Source organism: Schistocerca piceifrons, chromosome X, assembly GCF_021461385.2.
Source record: "Schistocerca piceifrons isolate TAMUIC-IGC-003096 chromosome X, iqSchPice1.1, whole genome shotgun sequence".
Lineage (NCBI taxonomy): Eukaryota > Metazoa > Arthropoda > Insecta > Orthoptera > Acrididae > Schistocerca > Schistocerca piceifrons.
Genome location: NC_060149.1, coordinates 705,281,648 through 705,309,560, shown reverse-complemented (window position 1 = coordinate 705,309,560; position 27,913 = coordinate 705,281,648). Strand labels below are relative to the sequence as shown.

At 41.4% G+C, this 27,913-nt stretch overlaps 1 protein-coding gene across 1 annotated transcript in view; it reads left to right on the top strand.

The window, feature by feature from the left end:
- Positions 1-27,913, top strand: part of LOC124722628 (KICSTOR complex protein SZT2-like) — a 727,281-nt gene that overhangs the window by 625,469 nt on the left and 73,899 nt on the right. Inside the window, exons 46-48 of the mRNA XM_047247762.1 lie at positions 3,514-3,696; positions 21,986-22,235; positions 27,690-27,831. Of these exons, the coding sequence (XP_047103718.1) occupies positions 3,514-3,696; positions 21,986-22,235; positions 27,690-27,831 (575 nt within the window). The remainder of the gene's footprint in view (positions 1-3,513; positions 3,697-21,985; positions 22,236-27,689; positions 27,832-27,913) is intronic.

Genomic DNA, 27,913 nt, shown 5'->3' with positions numbered 1-27,913 from the left:
GAAGATGAAATGGGAGATATGATACTGCATGAAGAGTTTGACAGAGCACTGAAAGACCTGAGTCCAAACAAGGCCCCGAGAGTAGACAACATTCCATTAGAACTACTGACGGGCTTGGGAGTGCCAGTCCTGACAAAACTCTACCATCTGGTGAGCAAGATGTATGAGACAGGCGAAATACCCTCAGACTTCGAGAAGAATATAATAATTCCAATCCCAAAGAAAGCAGGTGTTGACAGATGTGAAAATTACCGATCTATCAGTTTACTAAGTCACAGCTGCAAAATACTAACCCGAAGTCTTTACAGATGAATGGAAAAACTGGTAGAAGCCGACCTCAGGGAAGATCAGTTTGGATTCCGTAGAAATGTTGGAACACGTGAGACAATACTGATCTTATGACTTATTTTAGAAGAAAGATTAAGGAAAGGCAAACCTACATTTCTAACATTTGTAGACTTAGAGAAAGCTTTTGACAATGTTGGCTGGAATACTCTCTTTCAAATTCTGAAGGTGGCAGGGGTAAAATTTCTTTCCCCCAATTTGTACAGAAACCAGATGGCAGTTATAAGGGTCGAGGGGCATGAAAGGGAAACAGTGGTTGGGAAGGGAGTGAGTCAGGGTTGTAGCCTATCCCTAATGTTATTCAATCTGTATATTGAGCAAGCAGTGAAGGAAACAAAAGGATAATTCAGAGTAGGAATTAAAATCCATGGAGAAGAAATTAAAACTTTGAGGTTCGCAAATGACATTGTAATTCTGTCAGAGACAGCAATGGACTTGGAAGAGCAGTTGAACGGAATGGACAGTGTCTTGAAAGGAGGATATAAGATGAACATCAACAAATCGAAACAAGGATAATGGAATGTAGTCGAATTAAATCGGGTGATGCTGAGGGTATTAGATTAGAAAATGAGATGCTGAAAGTAGTAAATGAGTTTTGCTATTTGGGGAGAAAAATAACTGATGATGGTCAAAGTAGAGAGGATATAAAATGTAGACTGGCAATAGCAAGGAAAGCGTTTCTGAAGAAGAGAAATTTGTTAAAATCGAGTATAGATTTAAGTGTCAGGAAGTCGTTTCTGAAAGTATTTGTATGGAGTGTAGCCATGTATGGAAGTGAAACGTGGATGATAAATAGTTTAGACAAGAAGAGAATAGAAGCTTTTGCAATGTGGTGCTACAGAAGGATGCTGAAGATTAGATGGGTAGATCACATAACTAATGAGGAGGTACTGAATAGAATTGGGGAGAAGAGAAATTTGTGGCACAACTTGACTGGAAGAAGGGATCGATCAGTGGGACATATTCTGAGGCATCAAGGGATCACCAATTTAGTATTGAAGGGCAGCGCAGAGGGTAAAAATTGTAGAGGGAGACCAAGAGATGTATACACTAAACAGATTCAGAAGGATGTAGGTTTCAGTAGGTACTGGGAGATGAAGAAGCTTGCACAGGATAGAGTAGCATGGAGAGCTGCATCAAACCAGTCTCTCGATTGAAGACCACAACAACAACAGCAACAACAACAACAACAACAGCAACAGCAATGTATATCTAGAAAAACAAAACTAAAACACTACACCACAGTGTCACTACCAGAATGTTTATATGGATCTGAATGCCTAACGATGCCTCAGTGAATGCGGGCTGGTTCCCCTTATTCCGCCTCAGTTACACTATGTCCATGATTCCTGCGCAAACACTTTCTCCACATACTAGAGGTACTGAAAAGAAGGATTATTAGTAAAATAATGGGTACAATAAAAACTGCAGATGGTTGGAAAATAAGAAGTAATCAGGAGATCTACAAAAATATAGAGAAAACATCTGAAGTAATGGCCAAACAAAGATTAACCTTTTTCGGATGCCTCTACTGAATGGATGGAAATAGACCAACAAAACAAATACTCCTATATTTCTGGAAGAAGAAATCGACAATAGCATGGATTACAGAAGTAAGGAAAGATTTAGAAAGAAACAACATCAAAGAATCAGAAATAGCAGAAAGAAACAATTTTAAAATTAAAATACTAAATTTGCAAGGCTTTCAAAGCAGAAGAAATAAAAAGTCAGGAGCAACATGAACAGAAAAAAAGAAGAGACTTTTTGGGGATAAAATGAGGGAATACTGGAAACATAGGAAACAACAACAAAGGAAGAAGAGGAACTGAAGTTGTTAACATGATCCTAGTTGGTCAATACAATTGTTAAAAAAGAATTCTGTGCTCTGATGTTATAAATGTAACAGATAGCCAGCATAAAAATCCTCCAAAAAAATTGATAGTCCTGACAACCTTCATATCCAATAGATAACCTCAAGAGAGTCTTAAATCACAGCCAGGTAGAATGGTGCATGGTGTCACCAATAGTCATCAGCAAGAACAAGTATGGTCTGAAGTGGCCCACCCAGTTAGACGTGTGGTCTAACGCACTGCTTTCCGGGCGGCAGGGCATGCCGGTCCCCCCCACGAATCTGCCCGGCAGATTAGTGTCGACGTCCGGTGTGCCGGCCAGTCTGTGGATGGTTTTTCAGGTGGTTTTCTATCTGCCTCAGTGAATGCGGGCTGGTTCCCCTTATTCCGCCTCAGTTACACTATGTCCATGATTCCTGCGCAAACACTTTCTCCATGTACACATACGCCATAATTACTCTACCCAGTAAATATTGAGTTTACACTCATCTGGTGTGAGACATTCCTGGGGGTTCCACTGGGGACTGAACTGCACAATAACCCTGGGTTCGGTGTGGGGCGGCGGTGGGGTGAGTGGACTGCTGTAGCCTATTGTGGGGTTGTGTACCACTGTGGGTTACAGCAGGGAGAAAGCCTCTCTGTCATTTCTAGGTCCCCAGTTCCATACAATACAATACAATACAATGGTCTGAAGTGATCGTGCTGCACTAGATGTCAAGTATTGTTAGCCATATGACTAAATGGTTCTACCCCTGTGATAGCATCCTTATGCTGCCTTGTGGCAGTTGATGAACTCTGTTGCAGCAATGAGCTCAAGCTATTGATGCCACAGTTGAAACACATAGATATAGCAAAGTGCTCAAATAAAAATGTAAAATGAACTTTTATCTGCATTAACAATAATGTGCTGGGTTGGCACATAAGTTCGTAGCATTTTTCTTTTCCATGTTGGTATTCCAATTGCTATTGGTTTATTTATCGATTGTAATTTTTTATTTATAGTTCATTGTTGTTGCTTCAGTTTTGTCATTTGGAGATAACCAGTGGAGCTGTGGTTGCTAGAAAATGGAACGCCTATTGGAGAAATCGAAACATTTCTGACATATTTTTCTGTATGAGCTCAAAAGAGAGTGCCTACGGATTACATTTTCTAATTTACATTGTGTTGCATGCTTCTCACAACTCATAACCACACTTGTATGGGTGCTGATGACCTCACTTACATTGAAACATAGCTATATTAACTGTATGATTATTAACTTTTTTTGATCAGTACCAAAAGCATAAATTTTATTTCAAAGAAGATATTTATTTTCAGATGATTGTGTACACATATAACTGGTCAAAAGATAGAGTGGAAAATTTGAATAAACAGGTTCATCTCTTGGGACAGTGGCTAAGTGCACGTTCAGGTCTGCTCACGTGCCTGACAGCACAAAAACTTGGACTGTTTCACAACCAGGAAGTTGCTCGAAAACGGCATACAGGTCTTCATCCTCAGGTACGACTTATTTTTCTCTTTTTTTTGATAATATTAGTTGACACCATACAACTGGAACCTACTACAGTAGGCAGTCTAAGTAATCACTATCTAATTTATGAACTGTGACAGTTAAACCTCCAAAATGCTTGTAGTAAAGATAATAATAATAATAATAATAATAATAATAATAGGTGATCCATACTGTCACCAATAACCTGAGTGTTTTCTGACATACATGAACTTGCCTTTGGTCAGCTCACTAATCAGCCAACTATCAAAAATGACAAGGGAAATTATGCAAGATTGTTCAAATGACATGGAATGAATATAAAAAATGGGAAGCCATAGGTTAATAACAAATTTTGTATGAAAATTCCAAATAGTGTGAATAAAAGTTAAGCTTAAAAATAACAAGCTTGCAGTGAATGTGCAAAGAACAAATTCATGACATTTCATTGACACAAACAATTTTTAAAAAAGAGTGTTGAGATATACACAATATTTTGATATAAAGTCAATATGAATCTCAGTACACTCACATTGAAAATTCAACATGTAAATACTGACAGAAGAACTGAACATCATAAAGGAAAAACTGGAGCAAATTTTTAAAAATTATGTGACAATACAAATTATTTTGAAAATATAATTTTTGTTTTCAAATTTCATTAAGCTTTTTAAGGAATTTTCAGATATTCAGCCTCTATGAAAGGTTTAAGTTTCCAATATGACACAAAAACAAAATATTGGAAGGTTATGTGAAAAATTAATTGTTTACCCTCACCAGTCATAACACACAGTTCAGAATAGTATAATAATAATAATAATAATAATAATAATAATAATAATAAATAATGACAGTAATAATAATAATAATAACAGTAATATTTATGCAACATCAAATAATCAGATGCAGTCTGTAGAAATAAAACTGTTTTCAGGACATTGTACAGATTATTCTTATGAATATATCAGTTTACAGTTTATAAACTGAAGTTCTGTGTTTTAAAAAAAAATTACATTTTAATACAGTTTGCATTTTTTAACATATTAGAAACAGAGTACAGATTTTGTTATCATTAGATTAATTATTAATTACATACAACTGTGAGCCTGACATACTTACAAGGCATTTTTCATGAAGATAAGGAACTCATATAAGGAATAAATGGATTTTCAATTAAAATTCTGTTTAGAAAGGCTGTGAGATTTTCAGATAGGTCATTCACTAGCTGGAGCCCAGCATGAAATTCGTAGCTGTTCTGTGGCTATTTACATGGTTTCTTAATCTTTGTGTGGTATTATGCTGGTGTAGGTCAGTTTGGATTTATTGTTTTCATAAGCAATATTACTTTTAATATGTAATACAACTGTAATTGTATGCTCACCTAACTTTGGGAACAGTATCCGACATGATTCTCTTGGTTTGGCACCAGAAATAATTCTTACAGCTTTTTTTTCTCCAGTGTTAGAAGTGTGTTTAGGTTTCAGTATTCTCATGTAAATAACTTTCTCAGTTACCTTAGAAAATTCATGTAAAATTGAGATGGGTCAGTAGTTTTCAGTTTTAGATCTATCCCCTTTCTTCTAAATTGGGGTTGCTTGTGCCATTGTTAGATTGTTTGAGAAACTATGTGATGCAACAATATGATTTACTGCTGTGGCCATTGCATCAGAAATGTTGCTAGCCACCTTTTTAATGTCACTAAGTGATCTTGCCATGTATTTTATCTCCTTGCTGTTAGCTTAAGCTGAGTATATACTTTAGCTGTAATGGCCGTATATCTTAAATGGAGATTATTGAAGTGGTCATTGATGGATTTTCCAACAGAAGAAAAGTACTTATAAAAGCATTTGCAATCTGATTTTGCATTTGATGATACTCCCCTTATAGTTGATGGTAAAATCACTGGCTGATTTGTCCTTACAGTTTCTAAAAGAGCTGTGGCAGTTTGCTGGAATTTCTTAACATCATTGCTATGTATTTACTTCTAGTTTCTAACAGTAGGTCTTTGTAATCATAATGATAGTTCTTAAATTCCACCTTTATCCTATGATTATTGTCATCCTTGTATGTTCCTTATCACTGTGTAAAAATACAGCTGAGGTGGTTTTCATTAGTCATTAACATTAGTGTCAGCTTAGGTGTTTGGTATAGTCAAAATTATTTTCTTTTCGCTGTGTTGTGGCTCCCTGTCAGATTCAACCCAAATTCTGAAGATATTTGCTGTAGCCACCAGAAAGATCGCGCGAGGCGCACATTGGCACGGCGCGTCACGGACGGTAGTTGCTGCAAGTAGAGTCCCGTCCACCAGAGGGCACGCGAGAATTCGGACGTGACCTCTGCCGGCATAACAACAACAACAACTCCGACAGCACGGCCGGGCCCAGTCAGTTGAAATCAGGCAGGTCTAGCAGACAGTTCCCGGTCTACACTAGATGAAGTGCGACGGATACGTGAATCGTGTTACTACACAATTTGGCGACGAGTAGGGTCGTTCTTTCGCGTGTTGCGTCATTGTTCTGGTTTCGCAGCTTCTCCACGGCATGGAGGATTTGGTGCGGGTTTTGGTTGCGCAGCAGACGGAGCTCATGGCCGCCATGAAACAAGTGCTTCCGGCGTTGCTCTCCACGCCGTCTGCTCCGGCGCAGTTCCCTCCTCCCTTTCCCCCGTATGACGAGACGGCGGAGGATTGGGACGCATATGAACATCGCCTTAGGCAGCATTTCCAGGCGTTTCATGTTGCCGATGCGGAGGTATGTCATGCTCTCTTCTTGTCTTGGATATCTCCCTCGCTGTATCACGTTTTGCGGCAGCTAGCGCCGTTGCAGGAACCCTTGTCCTTGTCTTTTGACGCATTGTGTTCCTTGCTGTCTTCATATTATCGCCGCCGCACGCATGTTGTGGCGGCTAGGGTCGAGTTCTATCAATGCAAGTAACAGCCCCATCAGTCTTACCGGGCGTGGGCAGCTACACTGCACGGTCTTAGTCGCAAGTGTCATTTTGTCACGGAGCAGTCGTGAGAGTCGTATGCCCACGTTATGGTGCGCGACGTCATTGTTCGTTCGGCCCCTGATAGGGAGGTCCGGCAACGGGCCCTGCAGTTAGAAGACCCTTCCCTCGAGGAAGTCCTGGCCATTGCTCAATCGTATGAAGTCTCTCACGCAGCAGGTCAACAGCTGGAAGCGTGGTGCGACGTCACGGAGGTTCAGGGCGGCGCAGCCGCGTCCACTGTGTCCGGGGTCGACGACGTGCGGGCAGTACAGTCCGGCCATTACGGCCGCTCCCGCGCGGCGCGTAAACAAAATTCCTGCTGCCGGCCCCTGTTGCCGTCCTGTGCGTTGTGCTATATACATCATGATCGGTCAGAGTGCCCCCAGCGTTGGGCCGTTTGTCGCAAATGTAATAAAAAAGGTCACATTGCTAAAGTTTGCCGCTCAGCCTCAAAAGAATCGAAGGAAGCAGGTACAGTGGACATGGACGTTGACATTCAGGAAATTTCATCGGGCCAGGCTCCCGACGCATCGGCACGCAAACTCTTTATCGAGGTGTCGGTTCGGTCGCGCCGGTTACAACTGCAAGTAGATATGGGCGCGGCAGTTTCGTTGTTGAATGCACAAACTTATTCCGACCTTGGATCGCCCCCGTTGGCGCCAGTTTACCGGCGTCTACGCGGTTATGGTAAACAGTTCATTCCCCTGTTGGGTCAATTCACTACCGACGTGACTTACAAATCAGTCACTCGGCCTATTACTTTTATTGTTGTCAGTGATGCGAGCTCCGCTAACCTTTTTGGCCTGGATGCCTTTCAAGCTTTCGGTTTTTCTATCGCTGACACCATACAGTTGGTCTCCGAAGACGTTCCCTATCAATCATAGGAATCTTTGATCTCAGACTTTCCAGATATTTTTGAGGAGGGCCTGGGGCGTGTTTCAGATTTTAAAGCTCACTTAATGTTGAAGGCGTCGGCTCGCCCGCGTTTTCTACGCATGAGGCAGATCCCCTTGGCTCTCCGCCCTCAAGTAAAGGAAGAGCTCGACCGGGTGACAGCCCTAGGGGTCGTGCTTCCCATTTCTTCCAGTGAGTGGGCTTCGCCCCTCATTATTGTAAGGAAGCCCTCGGGAAAATTACGTCTTTGTGGCGATTTCAAGGCCACCATTAATTCCCAATTGGTGGTGGACACCTATCCTTTGCCTCGTGCTGATGAATTGTTCTCCGCTGTGGCGGAAGACCAATATTTTTCGGAAATCGTTCTGTCGGAGGCTTATCATCAGATACCACTTGTTGAGAACTCCAAACGGCTGGCGGTCGTCAACACTCCGTTTGGCCTTTACCAATACCAGCGGTTGGCCTTTGGAATATCCAGTGCCCCGGCGATATTCCAGCGTTATCTTGAGCATGTCACGTCGACAATCCCTCATTGTATTAATTACCTGGATGACATAATTGTCACAGGCCGCAGCACGAAGGAACACTTGCACAACCTTCGCACCCTCTTTCTCAAATTCAGGTCTGTGGGCTTGCGTTGCAACCTGCATAAGTCAACCTTCTTCCAACCGTCCATTGAGTATGTGGACTACACCATATCTCGGCACGGCATCCAGCCACTAGGAGGTTTGGTCCAAGGTATTGTCAACCTTCCTCGGCCCGCTTCGCTGAAAGAGTTACAAGCTTTTTTAGGCAAGATAGCCTATTACCACCGGTTCATTCCCAGGGCTCCCACTATAGCTCACCCCCTGTACTGCCTTCTGCACAAGGGTGTTCCTTTTGATTGGTCGCCTGCATGCGAGCGAGCGTTCACCTCGTTGAAGGGCCTCCTCACGTCAGCCCCTTGTTTGGCTACTTTTGATCCCCATAAGCCATTGGTCCTGGCTACAGACGCTTCGCAGTATGGGGTGGGGGCGGTCCTGGCCCATCACAACGCAGATGGTTCCGAGCAACCACTGGTGTTTGCGTCTAAAACGCTTAGTCCCGCGCAGGCCCATTACTCCCAGATGGAAAAGGAGGCTTTGGCCATTGTTTACACTGTTACCAAGTTTCACCCTTTCTTGTATGGCACGAAGTTTCAGTTAATCACTGACTATAAGCCGTTAATATCGTTATTTGGCCCCACCTCTCAGATTCCAGATAGGGCGGCCCACAGACTACAGCGCTGGGCCTTGTTCCTCTCTAAGTACCATTATGACATTCATTTTCGCCCTACAGGACAGCATGCCAACGCCGACGCTCTTTCCCGTCTTCCGGTGGGCCCGGATCCTACGTTCGATCGAGAGGAGATTATGTGTTTTCATTTGGATGTGGCATCCCACCAAGCGATTGATGGCTTCCCGATCACTAGTTCTTGAGTCGCCAGGGAAACGGTGGCTGACCCGGTTCTCCAGCAAGTAGTTCGCCTCATTCAGCAGGGGTGGTCTTGCCGCCCTCCGGGCCAGGCCTCAGACCCTCTTCGTAATTATTTTCTTCTACGAGACCGCCTCTCAGTCTTGGAAGGAGTTCTCCTTCTGGCTACCGATGATACAGCTCCTCGCGAGGCTTACGAAGGGAGGTCCTCACGTTATTACATGCGGGGCACTGGGGTGTTTCCCGTACTAAAACCTTGGCTCGCAGACATGTGTACTGGCCCGGTATTGACAGAGAAATTGAGCACTTGGTGGCCGCCTGTTCCCGGTGTGCGAGCCAACAAGCATCTCCCGGGGCAGCGTTCTCTTCATGGCCGCCGGCAACCCAAGCATGGGAACGTGTTCACAGCGATTTTGCGGGCCCGTTTCTCAATGGCTTTTGGCTCATTGTCATTGATGCTTATTCCCAATTCCCATATGTGGTTCGCTGCTCCTCAACCACTTCAGAAGTTGCAATCCAGGCACTAACAAAAATCTTTTCTGTGGAAGGTCTGCCAATCACCCTGGTCTCAGACAATGGACCGCAGTTTATTTCGCAGACCTTCCAGGATTTTTGTAGGCGCTTCGGTATTCGGCACGTTTGCTCTCCCCCCTTCCATCCACAATCGAATGGGGAAGCCGAGCGCATGGTGCGCACATTTAAGACGCAGATGAAAAAGTATGTGCACGAATTTCCTGCGGAGGAAGCATTGACGTTTTTCTTGACGGCATACCAGACCACACCAATGGGAGAACGCAGCCCCGCAGAGCTCCTCCATGGGTGTCAACCTCGGACTCTGCTGCACCTCCTCCGGCCTGCTCCTCGCCAGTCTTCACAAAAGGGAGTGCCTGGCTTTCCACTGGGTACGTCAGTCTGGGCCCGTGGGTTTGGTCGCAATCCACGTTGGATACCGGCGGTGGTCCTGCGCCGACATGGCCGCCGGCTTTATACCTTGTAGGTGGGGGACCGGGTGGTACGTCGTCACCAAAATCAGCTACGTCCACGTTCGGGCACCCACCCTCCGACCTCTCGGACACCGGCTTCCCCATTGCCGGCACCTGTGTTGGTTTCACAGGGGACATTACCTCCTCTCCCCGCTGTGACTCTGCCGCACTGCGATGGTTCTCAGCCTTGGCAGCCTCCAGTAGCTCCAGCACCGGCATCACCATCGTTCGAGATGCCACAGCGAGAGCCGGGCCCCCTAGCAGGCCCGGTTTCTCAGGAGGCTGGTTCACCTGGGGTCGTCCCTTCCCCTTCGTCCCCGCCACTGGGTCTTGACCCTCCCGAGGTGGAACAGGATCCGGCGTTCGACAGCTTGTCGCCCGTTCTGTCCCGGGCTCCGGTTGTGGGACGACGGGGGCCTCTTCGTGTGGGTCACTTCCAGCCGTATTCGAAGGTTCTGGCTCGAGGGTTGGCAGATCCCCTCGACTCCGGCCATCCAATGGATGTGGAGGTCATTGCTCCGGCCTGACGCTACACCTTCCGACGCAGTGGATCACAGTGGCTGCACCCCCGGAAGGAGGAGGAGTGCTGTAGCCACCAGAAAGATCGCGGGAGGCGCACGTTGGCACGGCGCTTCACGGACGGTAGTTGCTGCAAGTAGAGTCCCGTCCACCAGAGGGCACGCAAGAATTCGGACGTGACCTCTGCCGGCATAACAACAACAACAACAACAACAACAACTCCGGCAGCACGGCCGGGCCCAGTCAGTTGACATCAGGCAGGTCTAGCAGACAGTTCCCGGTCTACACTAGATGAAGTGCGACGGATACATGAATCGTGTTACTACACAATTTGTGGCAGTGCCTCTGGAGGACAAGCTTAATTCCCAGATCTGAGATTTACCAGCTTGTTAATTCATTGTAAAACTCTACAAGTTGCCTTGTTTTTATGGCATAAATCTATTCAACTTTACCAAAGTTACTGTCAATACCAAGTTGTTAAGAGTAGAGTGCACATCATACAACTATAGTTTCGAGAATTACTAATAAGTTCTGTGTTCATTACATTTTCAGAACAGTGATTTCAGTTTTAATAACCTGCTATTTAGTGAATATATATTATTCTATCCTGCAGGAGATAATCTGAGTTGTGACTTCATTTCCAGTTCTGATACTAATAGTCATTTGCATAGTAAGTTCTCTAGTTACTGGGATTACTAAAGGGAGAGAGGCCATTCATTTCGCAGAATTATTTGTTAAGACAGTTGACCACACTAAAATTTTTGATGCCTGCAAGTCGATAATATGTTGAGGTTTAACAGAGGTCTAGCATAAAACACAACTTTTAATGATAAGGTATTGTGCTTCAGAAACCTAAGAACAGATCTTGAATTTACAGGGTATTCAGAAACAGTATGGGAAGCTAAAAGGATGTTGCATGGTAGGTTCTGCTGAGAAATGATTGTTAAGAAAAAAATTCAATATGTTGTGCCATTTCTGAGTTAATTAGCATTGACGTTAGCGAACCAGGATGCTATGCACGCAAATTTAGGAGGCCACAAGATACAGTTAGTATCATTTGTTCTCATAGCATAGATGATAGCACATGGGACTGCTCAGCCTTTGGCTCGGGTTTGATCCTTACTACCTTCACATGTCCAATTTTTGTATCACTGTCATTTTCAGTTTTAGGAAACTGAACAAAGAACATGTTTGGCAACACTGTCTTTGGTGGGTCACTTGAATTTGCTCTCACAATGGCCTGATTGGCTAACTTCAATATGCTAATTAACTTGGAAATGATGCAACATATCAAATTTTTGCCTTGGCAGTTATTGCTCAGCATGACATATCGTGCAAAACTCTTACAAGCTTTTCAAACCATTCCTGACAACTGTGTACAAAGAGCATTGAAAAAGTTTCCATTTGGGAACATTGCTGCAGCATATGTGCAGCATAATGCAACTGCAATGCTGGTGTACAAGCAGTGGCATGTAGGCAATGGATTAGTGTGGTAGTCATGTCTTTCCAAAATGCGTGCGGTAAATGCAGAAATGTGAACTATGGTGACGTTGTTACCAAATGCATTCAAACGGTGCCAACGTCTGTTATTCTTTTCTTGGCTGTTGAAGGACAAACAGTTGTAGACATCTATTGGAGAATGAAGAATGTGTATTGGGCAATGTCTGTTGAAAACCAATTGCAACAAGAGGTGCTGCTGCTTCATGATAACGCATTTCCACATATCACAAATGTTGTAAGGCAGAAATTATGTCAGCTCAAGTGGGAGACACTTGAGCACCTATCCTGTAGTCTTGATCTCTTCCCATGCTACTATCACACCATTGGTCCCTTAAAAAATGCCTTGAAGGGTCAAAGATTCCTGCCTGATGGGGATGTGCAGCAGACAGTTACAGACTTCTTTATGCGGCAGGACACAGTGTTTTACCAAATGGGAATGTCAGTGTGATGATTGCTTCAATCCTCACAGAGATTTTGCCTGATTGGCATACTGATTCTGGACTGTACAGTCTTCAAATGGAAACTTTTTGCTATACTAGTGTTTTCCACACCATTCTAAAGAAACTATTGTAAAAACAGAAGCTGTATCATTAGCAGTTCTAGCATGTACCAGCCTCATAACTTCAAAATTTTCTTGCACATATCATGTTTACTCATTGGTTCATATGTAAATGCATTATTAGCTTCACAGATTGTACACTATTTTTGGATGCTGTGTAATACATTTTTTTCCAAAATTGAAACTTATAGGCAGTCACAGATCCACATGAATCAATACAAGCTTCTCATGAACATTGTTATCCTTCATTACTTACACTGACATCATTGCTGACTGCATACTTGAGTGGCCCATATTTTTAAACATAGCAATGGGATGCTATACTGATATTCTGTTTGTGACACATTTCCTAGGTAATATTGCCTAGTACACTACTATTCTTGCATCCCACAGACTAAACTATTTTGTCTGTTAACGGATTAAAGCACATTCCTCTACATCGATCAGAGTGAATGGTTCCAATGAATGTTTTCTTACCATCCGTACCCTATCCAAGTTTATTCTCCACCTCAGATGACCTTGTTGATAGACCATTAAATTTCAATCTCCTTTCCATCCATTCTTGTTTTGTGCATGTAAGTTACACATCTTGAAAAGTCTCATAATAAAAACTTGTTTATTGCAGTGCTCCATGGTAGAGTATCCTGTATAAGTTTCCTCGCATCTGCATGACTACTGCAACCTTCAAATTTACTGTACTCAAGCCTTGGTCTTCCTCTTCCCCCACACTTATGCCCATTACCAAATTATCAATTTCCCAATGTCTTGGGATATGTGCTCTCGACTTATTACTCTTGTCGTCAAGCCGTTCCATAAATTTATTTTCTGCCCAATTCGATTCAGTACTTATCTGAGCTACGTACGTAATCTTAAGCATTTTTCTATAGCAGCACATTTCAAACACTTCTTGTCGCTTCTTGTCTGTACCACTTATTGTCCTTATTTCACTTGCATATAAAGTGACAACCCAAAAAGATATTATCAGAAAAGCTTTTCTTGCTGTTGTCAGTCTGCAATTTATCCTCTCTCTCATTCTGCCATTGTCTGCATTTTGCTCCCCAAATGGCAAAACTGGTCTGTTACTTAAAGTGTCTCATTTCTTAATTCAGTTTCCTCAGTGACACTTGATGAAATTCAGCTACTCTCCACTACCCTTGTTTTACTTTTATTTGTGTTCATCCTATAGCTTCATTTCAATACGTAGTCCTTTCCATTCAGCTGATCTTTGAAATCCTTTGCTGCCTCTGACAAAATTACAGTGTCATTGGGAGATTTAAAAGTTTTTATTTCCTCTCCCTCAACTTGAATTTCTTTTCTATAAGTCTCCTTGGTTTTCTTTAATGCTTGCTCACTATTCGCATTGAATAACATGGGGGATAGGCTACAACTCACTCCCTTATCAACTGCTGCTTCCCTTTCTTATCCATCAACTCTTATAACTGCAGTCTGCTGTCAGACCAGTCCTTAGTCACAGCTAGATAAGTGCTATGTGATGGAGTCATGGAGAAAATATTGGAGACTATTTCAACACTGTTCTGTAAATGTTCACAACAATCTTGACTGTGAGACAACACTGAAAGTAACATCGCACCAAGTAATGGCAAATTTCTTCTGGAAAGCCTGACAGACAAGCAAACCTAGGTTCTACAGTCTCTGCTAAAGCCTGAGGACTTCTTGTCCCACTGGTTTAGCAGGTACACAGACAATTATTTCTAGAAGTGAGTGATAACTCGGTAACAAATGTAAAGTCCATACTCCAGGTTCCAGGAGAGGACAAATGCCCTCCGTTGCCCCCACTTGTGGATGCATATGGACACCACAGTGTGTTACTAGGAATGTTGCTATTGGAGGTGGTATGTCCTTGCTTCTCTTTGATCATTGAACTGACATATCCAGTCAGTTAAATAAGGATCCACAGTATAACATGAACTCTGAATTGTAAAACAATGGCTGTGAAAGGTAAAAGAAGTTATAAATGACAGATGAAATTTCTAGGATGGATTAACATAAAAACCCAGACTTTTGGATCCTTAGTCTGGCATGTAACTACTGAGAGACTGACCCTTTAATGCCATTCTACACTGGTGAGCCTAAAGAGTCTGACCATCTGCTTCATAGGAGAAATTCTGTTCACATATAAAGGCTGTTAGTGGTACCAAAGTTAGTGCCAGACTCTCATGGACAGCACAGGAACTGAGATTAAGAGTAGTCTATCAAATGCAGAAATGCTGAACTCAGTTTTCAAATTTTTTTTTAGAAAGAAAAATCCCGAGTTTAACTTTTGCATCACTTCAAAGAAGAGGGATCTAAAATTGGTATTAGTGATGTTGAGAAACAGCTGATATGGCTAAAATTGAACAAAGCTTTAGAGCCCAATGGAATCCGTCATATTCTAACCAAATTTCTTGCTGCATTAGCCCATCGTTTAACCATAATCTATGGTAGATCGCTTGAACAAAAAACTGTGGCCAGTAGTTGGAAGAAATCACAAGTCACACCCATCCACAAGTAGAGTAGTAAAAGTGGTCCACAAAACTACCATATAATATCATAGACATTCATTTGTTGCAGAATCTCACTATATATTCTGAGCTCAAACACAATGAGGTGTCCCAAACAGAATGACCTCCTCCATGCCAACTGGGAAGGGTTCCAAAAACATCAATCATGTGAAACCTAACTCAAACTTTTCTCTTATGACATCCAGAAAGCCATGGACTGAGGCAGTCAGGTAGATGCAGTATTGCTTACTTCCTGAAAATCATTTGGCTCAGTACTTCTACATCTACATTTATACTCCGCAAGCCACCCAACAGTGTGTGGCGGAGGGCACTTTATGTGCCACTGTAATTACCTCCCTTTTCTGTTCCAGTCACGTATGGTTTGCGGGAAGAATGACTGCCGGAAAGCCTCCGTGCGCACTCGAATCTCTCTAATTTTACATTTGTGATCTCCTCGGGAGGTATAAGTAGGGGGAAGCAATATATTCGATACCTCATCCAGAAACGCACCCCCTCGAAACCTGGCGAGCAAGCTACACCGCGATGCAGAGCGCCTCTCTTGCAGAGTCTGCCACTTGAGTTTATTAAACATCTCCGTAACGCTATCACGGTTACCAAATAACCCTGTGACGAAACGCGCCGCTCTTCTTTGGATCTTCTCTATCTCCTCCGTCAACCCGATCTGGTACGGATCCCACACTGATGAGCAATACTCAAGAATAGGTCGAACGAGTGTTTTGTAAGCCACCTCCTTTGTTGATGGACTACATTTTCTAAGGACTCTCCCAATGAATCTCAACCTGGTACCCGCCTTACCAACAATTAATTTTATATGATCATTCCACTTCAAATTGTTCCGCACACATACTCCCAGATATTTTACAGAAGTAACTGCTACCAGTGTTTGTTCCGCTATCGTATAATCATACAATAAAGGATCCTTCTTTCTATGTGTTCGTGATACATTACATTTGTCTATGTTAAGGGTCAGTTGCCACTCCCTGCACCAAGTGCTTATCCGCTGCAGATCTTCCTGCATTTTGCTACAATTTTCTAATGCTGCAACTTCTCTGTATACTACAGCATCATCCGCGAAAAGCCACATGGAACTTTCGACACTATCTACTAGGTCATTTATATATATTGTGAAAAGCAATGGTCCCATCACACTCCCCTGTGGCATGCCAGAGGTTACTTTAACGTCTGTAAACGTCTCTCCATTGAAAACAACATGCTGTGTTCTGTTTGCTAAAAACTCTTCATTCCAGCCACACAGCTGGTCTGATATTCTGTAGGCTCTTACTTTGTTTATCAGGAGACAGTGCGGAACTGTATCGAATGCCTTCCGGAAGTCAAGGAAAATAGCATCTACCTGGGAGCCTGTATCTAATATTTTCTGGGTCTCATGAACAAATAAAGCGAATTGGGTCTCATACGATCGCTGTTTCCAGAATCCATGTTTATTCCTACAGAGTAGTACCACACCTACGTTTATTATCAAAGTTACAATTGTATAGGGTATCAAGGGAAATTTGTGATTTGATTAAGGATTTCTTGTTAGGGAGGATACAGCATGTTATCTGGTATGGGGAGTCATTAACAGATCTAGAAGTAACTTCAGTTGTGCCCTAGGAAAGTTTCCTGGCATTCTTGCTCTTCATGGTGTTCATGGGGTGGACAAAAATATGGAAGCACCAAAAACTCAACACACAACCATACCTAAAACAGTGTGGGAAACCTGTTGATGTTCAGAACAGCATCCCATCATCTCAGAATGGGTAAATACGAGTCCTGTATAGTTTCAAGTGGAATCTTATACCATTATTCCTGCAAAATAGTGGCAAGTTCAGCTAATGATGATGAAGGTTGATAGCAATCTTGTGCCCTTCTCACGAAAGTAAATGACAAAGGTTTAATAATATTGAGATCTGGTGACTGTTGTGGCAAAGAGAAATGTGACAATTCATCCTTCTGCTCACAAAACCAGTGCTGGGCAATGCTGAGCTGTGTAAACAGGAGCACTGTTGTGTGGAAACAGAGCATCCTCATGGAGAACAAATGTAATATCATGGGATGGACCTGATCAGCCAAAATGGTCACGTGATCCTTAATGCAACCTTGCAAAGTAACCATGAGGCCCATAAAATATCATGATGTTGGTGCCAAAGTCATTACCAAACCTCCTCTATAAACTCAACCAGAAGTTGGAAACAGTGTGAAATATCCATCACACCACTTCCCAAGTAGATGTGTCAAATACTTGACACACACATATTTGACATACCTACATGAGAAGCAAGTTTCTTGACAGGCATGGACATCCAACATCTTGTCACCTACTTGTGGTTTCACCATCCTTCAACCACTTTACATAGGCGCTCATGGGAACAGCTAACCAGATTCACCATTTCCGATATACTACTTCCCAGGCACCAGGCTATAACAATCTGCCAGTGGAGTTCCACATTTGCAGTCAGTATCATTGACAGATTAATTCCCCATTCATCTCTATTCCACTTATATATTTTACTAACTGTGTCATGTGCCTGCAGCACCAACATTTTGCATTCAGTCCCACAGAGGGTGGTGGTCATAGTGTTCTAGATATATTTCAGAGGGGGCATTTATTATTGTTTCACAGGATGTCTTTCCACACCTACCACTTACAAAACTGCAATTAACACACCCATTTGTTGGATGATTAATTTCTCCTCTAATGATAGTACGATCAGAGAAAATAAATACTAACAAACTGCTGTTTCCTGAAAAATTGTCAGTTACGTCTTGTGGTTAGTCTTGTGGGCAGTAACAAAATCCAATTACAGGTTAGATCCTACCTTTAAAACTGACCCTCACCCAAACAGCCTTGCATGCAGGTTGAATTTTTATCTCGGTGGATTTCAGCTCCTTGTATAATGTGACAAATGCATCACCCCCATTTCCCATTGGCCTAGCCTTTCAATAAAACCATAAACTTACCCCACAAAACCCCTACTATATATTTCAGGTATTAACCAATTTCCTGTACTTAGTGTTATATGTACTCGACTGATTTTTAGGTGTGCATCAAACCATGGCACTTTGTTGCGAATGCTTTGGCAGTTGATCACTACAATTTTAATAATCTCATCTGTGGGTGAAATTTCTAAAGATCTTACAGTGATACTTTGGGCTTTCCTATAGCATCTATCTTCATAATAGTAATGTATGCTTCTACAGCTCTGCATTTCTTCTCTAGCTATTATTGCTGCAGAGGGCCCAGTAGACACACCTCTGTGTGACATCAGGATACCTGTTGTGAACCTGTTAAGCATCAATAATGCTAGTAAAATATTATTAGAGTTCAGTCATTTATTCTCAACATTTACAAGTTGTCATTCTTCTGCATCAGCTTTGGCTGTTGCTCATTCAGCTGTTTGTTGTATTCTAGCTGACATCTATCCAATCAGCTTCACGGCTGCCTGACCAGGTGAGGTTTAATGACTATGGTGTCATGGCAGGTTGCCGACAACCACACACAGCCTTTGCCCAGAGTGAAGTGGTCTCTTTTTGGCTTCTGGAGTGTCCTCAGTCCCACTCCAAATTCTGTGATGTCTCTTGATGACCTATCTGCGATGTACCTGGTCTCGGTAGTCGTGTGGTCAGTTAGCCCTGGTAGGTTTCAGCACCCAGAGGTACCTGAGTGTTGAACAGATATGTGGACCCCAAAATGCCAAGTTTCTGGAGGACATAGATTCATCACAGTAATATAATCATGGAATCAAGTGCTACTACTGTGAATGCCTTCAGTCCCAATGATCAGCTTATGATGAGAGCTGGGGTATTTAAAGGGAGATAGTGTGAGGCTATGGTGTGAGGCTCGGTTCGTAATGACCACATATGTCCTCCTCCTCCTGCTATATTCGCTTAACAGGCTGTTAACTGCTGTGTCAGCTCCCTGTCAAGTGCTCTTGGGAAAGATATAGAGTTCTTTGCAACATGTCTTACGAGCTAACAAATATACTTGTCTCACTTCCTTTGGTTTTCTGTCGCAGTCTTCTATCCGCTGAATGTGTATCCTCACTTAACAGACAGTGCCATAGTGTGTCAATGAGGTAATCCTCTGGCAACATACTAGCACACTTCCTGCTTTCCCCTCTGTCTCTGGCATGACTTGATTTTGCTTGTGGCAGTGCGAATTAGTTTTAATAATTTTTTTTCCAATTTCTGCCCCTTACTCTTCTGTGCCGTAACACTACTTTACTATTTTGCACTTTCAACTAATTTTATTTTTAAATTGTAGATGTGCCCTTTTGCCTGCTTTATTTGCTGCATTTTTATATTTTCTCCACTTATTAATTAAAAATGGTATCTTACGTGATATCAAATTATTTTCACTGGGTCTGACGTTTTGCCTACTTTTACCCCCACTGGCTTCACTGTTTCATCTCTCAAAGTTATCTTTTCAGTTTCTACTGTAATTATTTCACCTATATCATTAGTAGTTACTTGATACTCCCTTTGAAACCTCCAACAACCTTCAGTTCTTTCACCTTAATTTCCTTTCTGCAGTTCATAACCAATAATAGTCAGGGTCCTCAACTGTTCCTGGAATCATTTAAAATCTGGTACTATGACTCTGTATTACTATTATACTATCTATCTGAAACCTTCCAGCAGCTCCAGATCTTTTCCACGTATGCAACCTTTTTTCATGCTTCTTAAAGCTAATTTTAGCAATGATTAATTTGTTCTCTGTGCTGAAAGCTACTAGATAGCTTCCCCTTTTATTACTTTCTGTATCTCTTCCTGTCTTTTCCTGCTATCGAATTCCAGTTCCCCCATCACAATTAAATTATCATCTCACTTAAAACTTAAAAATCTCTTGTTTCTTAACAAACAGTCTTTCAGTCTCTTCATAATCTGTGTAGCTAGTTGGCATATTTACTTTTACTACCATTGGTGGCTGTGGTTTTGTATCTATCTTGGCTCCATATCCAAACACGTAAGTGTACTGTAGGAAACAGTTATCAGGCATCTTTGTTAACTACTGCAGAGGAAAAGTTTTTTATTCCGTGGTTTTTATTCCCAAATTTATTGCTTGTAGTTACAGTCAATGATGATCGTCTTCAGGTTGTGCAAATGCTGTTTCTGGCATGTCACCAGTATTTTTCATTTAATCTACAGTGTATGATAAATTGAAAGAATTCACGGTGTAGAGGTAATATATTTTCATAATACTATATAAAGACAAGTTGTTATCTAGTGTTCTTACCAAAAATCTTGAAAGGTACACCACCAATTTACTTCAGATTTTTACATTATGCTCTAATAAACATCCATATGGACAATATGTGTGTGTGTGTGGGGGGGGGGGGGGGGGGGTTCTGTTTTCTTTTTCACAATTATTTTTAACTGTGATAGCAGGGAATGCAAACCATTAGACAAATTGTTTCTCCCATGTGTATTCTTTCTCCTTATGTATAATTTTTAGCGAATATCGTTCACACAGCTGTGAGAGGGATGAGGAGGAGATGGGGAGGGGGGGGGGGATGGGTAGAGGAGGAGTGAGTATGTGATGCACAGAGGGAGGGGGAGGAGGAGATGGTCTGTGAGAGAGATGGGGAAGCATTTTAGGTTGTATATACAATCCCTGTACATATTTAGCAGTTGCAAGGCATTGACAGGATTGCTAGTAAATATGACCACATTATTTCTTACCTATAAGGTGCAACCTCACACAATGTCCCACATTGGACAGGTGAATAATACTGCCAGTATCTTGAGAATGGCTTACATACCAGCAGAAGATGGTCATATTGTCTTGAAACTAGAAATTGTGTACTACTTTTGCAATCTAAGACAGATATAAACTATCTTTTGTATTTTCTTGGACTGCTGTTTTCCTTCATGGTGATAAGATCTCAGTTTCAGCATTATTACAGATGACTCATGTTGCAGCTTAGATACAGATGTCCATGACAGAATGATGTAGTATGATGCAATAAAACTCAATTTTGTTGGTTATACTGGCATACAGAAGAGACTGTGAGTGAGAACCAGTGTGCAGTGTCACTTGGTATGGCACAAACAACATTATCCTTGATCTCTAGGGCAATAGTAGTAGTTTTAAGGAGTCATGAATCATGTAGTAGCCTGTACCTCTCAGATGCATGTGCAGATACTTTGTGAATTTCATGTCCTGGAGCTTTTTTTGCATTGTTTTAATTAGGAACATATATTATGTATTTTATTTATCAGTTCCTCTTATCTTTAAGAAGGTTTTTTTGGTATGGCAGGAGTAGTTGTTGCTTTGTGTGTGAGTGGAAGGGGAGGGAAAGTGAGTGAGGGGAAGGGGTGAGGGTAGGGGTGAATGCACACACATGTTCACATATTTACTGCAGTTGTTTCATCTCTAAAGCTCAGATTTTAGATGGGAGAGGAAAGTAATAATTAAACTCCCTTGTACAGTCAAGAAAAATGTTGCACAGTTATATATTATTTATTTCAGTTGTTTGACAAAAGCCATCAATATAAAGTTCTTGACCTAGTTGTTCCTCTTCTAAATTATATTGTAACTATTTTTAGTTCTGTTCACAGACACTAATGATTTCTATTTTCTGGATTCTTTCAGTGCTTCAAATTTCAGTTTCTCAGATAAATTGCTTGTCTTTTAGTTTTCTAATGCATGTAGCTGAACTGACTAACTAATAATGTATCCTAATTATTGTCCACCTGTATCCATTTTCCTCTAAACCCTCTCCACCTGTATAACTTATTGTCTCCCCTTTCCCATACTTCTTGTCTCCCCCTTCCCATTCTCTTTCTCTGTAGTAACAAATAATCTTTTTGTAATAGACGTGTGTTATTCACGCTATTCGGTTGTCTGCAAACATATGAAGTAACTTTATTTCTTTTGTTATAGAGCATGAATATCTACATGTCGCACATGACAGAAGTGGAGCAACTAATAAAATTTTCACCAACTTCAGCACTGCTGAAAGATTTACCTTCTCGGCGTCAGATGTCGAGCACGCATTCCCTCAATGCAGTAACTCGAAATGTTTTTCGTGACAGTAAAGTCAATCGACAACCCTTTAAAAATTCGTCAACCTCTGATCCAGTTTTCCATATCATTCAGCAAATGATGGAAGCACGGAATATGGACAAGAGAGGTATATTTTGGTTCAGTAATCTCAAAATCTTTTTTTCACTTTCGGATATTGCTATGTGTAGCTAAAAGCTATAACTCCTGCAATATTTTTCTCCATATTCTCAAAAAAAAAAAAAAAAAAAAAAAAAAAAAAAAAAAAAAAAAAAAAAAAAAAAAAAGAACATATGCTTGAGTAGGAATACAATGATTAGAAGAAAAGTTATTGGTATGGTATAGAATTTACAATGATATAAATGAAGTGTTGTGTTTGTTATGTTGGTACATGTTGTGTAGTAATGTAAGTTAAGTGTCAATTTAATCTGTTGAATAGTCTTATTTATTTGGCTATTTAATATAATTGTGTTGTGTGTGCTTCATTCAAATAGATGACTGGATTACCGTGCTGCTGTACTTTCTTAGTTTATCGCTAATGGAAATATATGTGCTATTCGTGAAGTTTTATAAGCAGTCTGCTCCTATGTTTTCATTAGTTAAAAGTTGGACAACTGAATTTAAAATAATACTGTAATTCTCTTTCGGTGACTGGAAAACTGCAGCCTCAGTTAAAGAGTTCGAGAAAAGACACGATGTGGTATTTGATAATCCCACATCACATCACATCACATCACATCACAAGTGTGTGATGTAGCTGACCTTCTAGTCATGAGGGTGGTACAGTTTGTGCAGAGTGTTAACTATGAGAAGACTTTGTTCAAGAAGCTTGTCACATTTGTTGAATACCAACCGAAGTAAAATTCAGAAATTGTTTTGTAGAAATGTCTGGATTGTTTTAAAAATAAACCTACCAAATTTTTGTATTGATTTGTTGCTGTGGGATACACATGGGTCCCACATTTTATCCCGAAAATGAGGCAGTATTCAAAGCAGTGGCTTGGAGCTTGACATCATAAATGAAAGTTGGTAGGCATGTTTCTACATCTAAAGGATGGTGTCTCTTCAACTCTCATCCCAGTTGCATAAGAGTGATACCAGTAGTGCCACTATGAGGATGCAAATCACTTTGCTTTAAATACATGCTGTAATGGTCATGAGCATTAGATACCTTTCAGATTGTATGTGGTGAGTTGTTGTTAATCAGGAATGCCTTTAAGGCATCAAAGACGCCATTATCAACAACTCACTGAGTTTGGACAAGGTCACGTAATAGGGCTACGAGAAGCTAGATGTTCCTTCTATGTTACTGCAGATAGGCTTGCAGGAATTTAGCCACTCTTCACGATTGCTGGCAGTGGTGGTTGTGAGAATGTACAGTCACAAGAAGACCGGGCTCTGGACACTCACGTTGCACCACCGAGGAGGAAAACCGTCTTGTTCGGCATATGTCTCTGGCGCACAGTACTGCATCTGTAGCAGCAATTTGAGCAGCACTTGGCATCGCAGTGACACAACTAACTGTTACAAATCTGTTACTTCGAGGACAGCTCTGAACCTGATGCCCTGTAGTGTAAATTCAACTGACCCGAAACCACCGCCATTTGCGGCTTCACTGGTGTCAAGCGAGAGCTCATATTAGGGCAAGGTGGAGGTCTGCTGTGTTTTCTGATGAAAGCCGGTTCTGCCTCAGTGCTAGTGATTGCCATGTGTTGGTTAGAAGGAGGCCAGTTGAGAGCCTGCAACCAACCTGTCTGCATGCTAGACAAACTGGACCTACACCAGGAGCTATGCTCTGGGTGCAATTTTGTATGACAGCAGGAGCACTCTCGTGGTTATCTCATGCACCCTAACTGCAAATTTGTACATCAGTCTGGTGATTCGAGCTGTTGTGCTGCCATTCGTGAACAACATTACAGGGGGTGTTCCCCAGCAGGATAACACTCACCTGCATACCACTGTTATAACCAAACATGCTCTACAGGGTGTTGAGCTTTTTGCCCTTGCCTGCTCGATCACCAGATCTGTCTTCAATCGAGCAGATATGGGACATCATCAGATGATAGCTCCAGTCGCATCCACAAACAGCATTAACCATCCCTGTATTTTGACCAACTAAGTGCAACAGTCATGGAACTCCATCCCACAAATTGACATCTAGCAGCTGTACCTCACAATCCATGCACGTTTGCATGTTTGCATTCAACATTCTGGTGGTTACAATACTTATTAATTTAGCAGCTTTTCACATTTGCAGTGGTTTATCTTATGCTTACATTAACCTGTGATCTTGCAGTGTTAATCACTTAAATATGTCACCTTAGACAAATATATTTCATTACTGTACATTAATTATGTTTTGGTGGTGTGTATAGTAATATGTGAAACCAATCCAAGTAACACAAATATGGCTTTATTCACAAACCTCTGAACAATAATGGAAATAAATCTCTCATGACTCCACACAAGACAAAAGAATCATACAGAAGGTACAACATAAGTGACAAACAGAGCAACTGATGTTAGAGATAAAAACTGAAAGAAAATAGTGAGAGTGAATATGTAGGCATGAGTCGTCAGTAGACAGTGCAGTGGAGACTGTGCTGTGTGCACAATTCCTACAGGTGGCCTCTAGTGGCCAGCCCACACTGATACAGTTGGTGGTTGATTTAAGTACACATGCATGGTAACACTACACTCAGTGCTCTCACACTCACGTGGACTAGTAGCAGGATATAGCACACTTCTCCCTCACTGAAGAGGGAACCCAGAAAATGGAGGAGACACCGGTGGCTCGACAAGAGACACATCCATTGTATTTGGAGTGGCAGCAGCTGCCACCGACGGTGCGGGTGGGACGATGTGCCAGGCGGGCACCAAAGCGTAGGGCCGAAATGTGTGGAGATGTGGGCATGCCCGAGGGTGGTGGGCCTGTGCAGCACCTGATGACAGTGTGCCATCACCATCTCTGTGTCATCATCAGCAGGCATGTTCTAGTGCAGAGGAGATGGGGCTAGATCCACTGCCGACAATGGATGAGGCAATGATGGCGAGGGGGTCAGTGGAGGTGACCTGATCGGAACAGCTGGCTGTGGCAACGGACTCGAGACCGCAAATGGACCAACCCCCATTGACAAGACCCCAGGGTACTTAATGTGTAGGAGGCTGCCAATGGGACGGGGGTGCCTCCACACAAAGCAGCGAAGTGTTCTCAGTATTTGGAAAGAAAAAAAACACAGGTCATTTCCATTTTCGAGAAGGGTTTCAAACAGCTGCACAAAACTGTAGATTTGTATCTCTGCCATGTCTGTTGTTGAATTTTGAAACATGTTTTATGATTATGACATTTCTGCAGACTGGAGATCTCTTCTGTGAGGATTAACAAGGGTTTTGAAAATAATGATCGTGTGAATCCCAGCTCTCGCTGTTTATCCGTGACAGCAGTAGATACTGGCGGTCAGGTTGATATTGTGTTCCTGGGTTTTGTTCAGTATAGTTGCACACTATCACGAAATGAACAAAATAAGAGCATATGGAATATCAAACCAGCAGTGTGATTGGATTGAGGAGTTTCTAATAAAAAGAACACAGCATGTCATTCTCAGTGGTGAGAAATCTTCCGACATAAAAGTAACTTTAAGTATACCCAAAGAGAATGTTACAATACCAGTACTTTTAACAATATATATAAATGACCAAGTGGATAATGTTGGAAGTTTCATGGGGCTTTTTGTGGATTATACTGCTACATAAGGAGAAGTCGCATTGCTAGAAAACTGCACCGAAATTCAGGAAGATCTGCAGAGCTTGATGCTTGGTGCAGGGATTGGAAGTTAACCCAGGACATCAACAAACACAAAGTATTGCACATAAACAGGCAGATAGACCCATTCTAATATTACTACTCTATTGCAGAACAATAACTGGGAGCAGTCACATCCATAAAATATCTATGAGTATGTGTACTGAACAATTTAAAATGGAACAACTGCATAAAACTAATTGCAACTATGGCAGATGACAGACTGAGAGTCATTGTAAGAATCCTCAGGAAGCTAGTCCACTAACAAAGCAGGTAGCACAGAAAACTCTCGTTCAACAGGTACTTGAATTTTGCTTGTCAGTCCGAGAGCCATGCCAGATAGGACTGGCAGAGGAAATAGAGATCAGGAATGTGTCACAGAGATGCACACCCAATTCCTCAGCAGATTCTGCAAGAGAAGTGTTCTGCATCAAGGTGTGGTTTACTGTTAAAATTCTGAGAATGTATGTTCCTAGAGGGGTCAACCAATATATTGTTCCCTGTTATGTATATCTCAAGAAAAGACTATGACCATAAAATTAGAGAGATCAAGTTCACTCAGAAGTTCACCAACAATTGTTCCTCTTATGAACCATTCACAAATGTAACAGGGCAGTGTGGAAGTGATAGTGATCCACGAAATACGCTATGCCACGCATTGTAAGGTGGTTTCCAGAGTATATATATGTAGAAGTTCACTCTATATTGGTGTTTATGCATGTTTTTATATGAGTTAACAAATATCATGATTTGCTGAACTGGAAATTCCTGTTTACCCAAGTTTGACTGCAATCCAGTATTATTATAAGAACCTGATCAATTTGTCTCTGTTCCATACATAAACTCAAAACCTTCCACAGTTTGTAAAATGTCATTTAAAGACAGCTCTGAAGGACACAATATCTCTGTGAATACTTCATTGTGTGAATACTTCATTGCCTATCACACAGCTCCTCATGATGGAATCATTGTTGGATCATTTGGATTTATCTTACAAATATGTGAAAGTGTGCTGCCTATTTTACAATTTTATCTTAGTGTGATCCACTTGTGATCTGGTTCATTTTGCTGTTTCATGTGCCTATAAAATTCTATGTGGGGGATGATGACAAGAGTTTTCCTGTCATAATATGATGACTATACTTCATACACATGGTTGAAATCTCAGCTGAATTAAAATCAGTTTATCAGTTGTCTAGTAACTCATGAGTAGTTATTAATATTTTCTTAAGTCTTATTTTGTTTTGCTTTTGATTTTAAAAGCTATATACCACAAACACATCATTGTTAACAGTTTTACACATCTTATGATCAAGCCTTCTGTTGCTAACATGTATGTTACTTTAAAATATGAACTTTTACACTTTAAAAAATTATCTGAACACCTCTACTGTAAATGGATGTGTGCTCCTATTGTGACTCACGTTATACAGAAGGTAGAATGTGGAAGCAGAGTGCAGATTCAGTTTCAGTAATCTACTTCATGATGTATGTTTCAGCTTACAATCCAATTATATTTCTGTCAGGTCATTTGCTAAATCTCTGCAAACTGAAATTTCGTTGTTCTCAGGCATATAATGCTATATGTGCATGCATTTTTATTGGCATATCTTCTGATTATGAAAGATTTTGTGATATGGAATGCCACAAGTTTATTAGTTCATAACTACTGTGTTTATGTAATTTTTATGTCAAGTGGAAGTTTTCTTATGGTCATATTTCATTTCACTATTCATTTATGATGGATTGGTTCAGCACCTTATCTACTTTTTAATTTTGTAGAAGACCAGAAGAAGCTGTATATAATGTGGCAAACGCGCGGTGCTACTCCAAACATACCACTGGATGAGGATATTATTGATGTCTTTAAAAGTCATTCAAGAGTAATTCATTATTGTCTAACTCCATTGCTGTTTTTACCAAGGTAGGTCAGTGCAGTGAGTGCTTTGTCTTACAATGTCTATATTGAATACAAAGGTCGTATCATAAGTTATGATTACCATTTT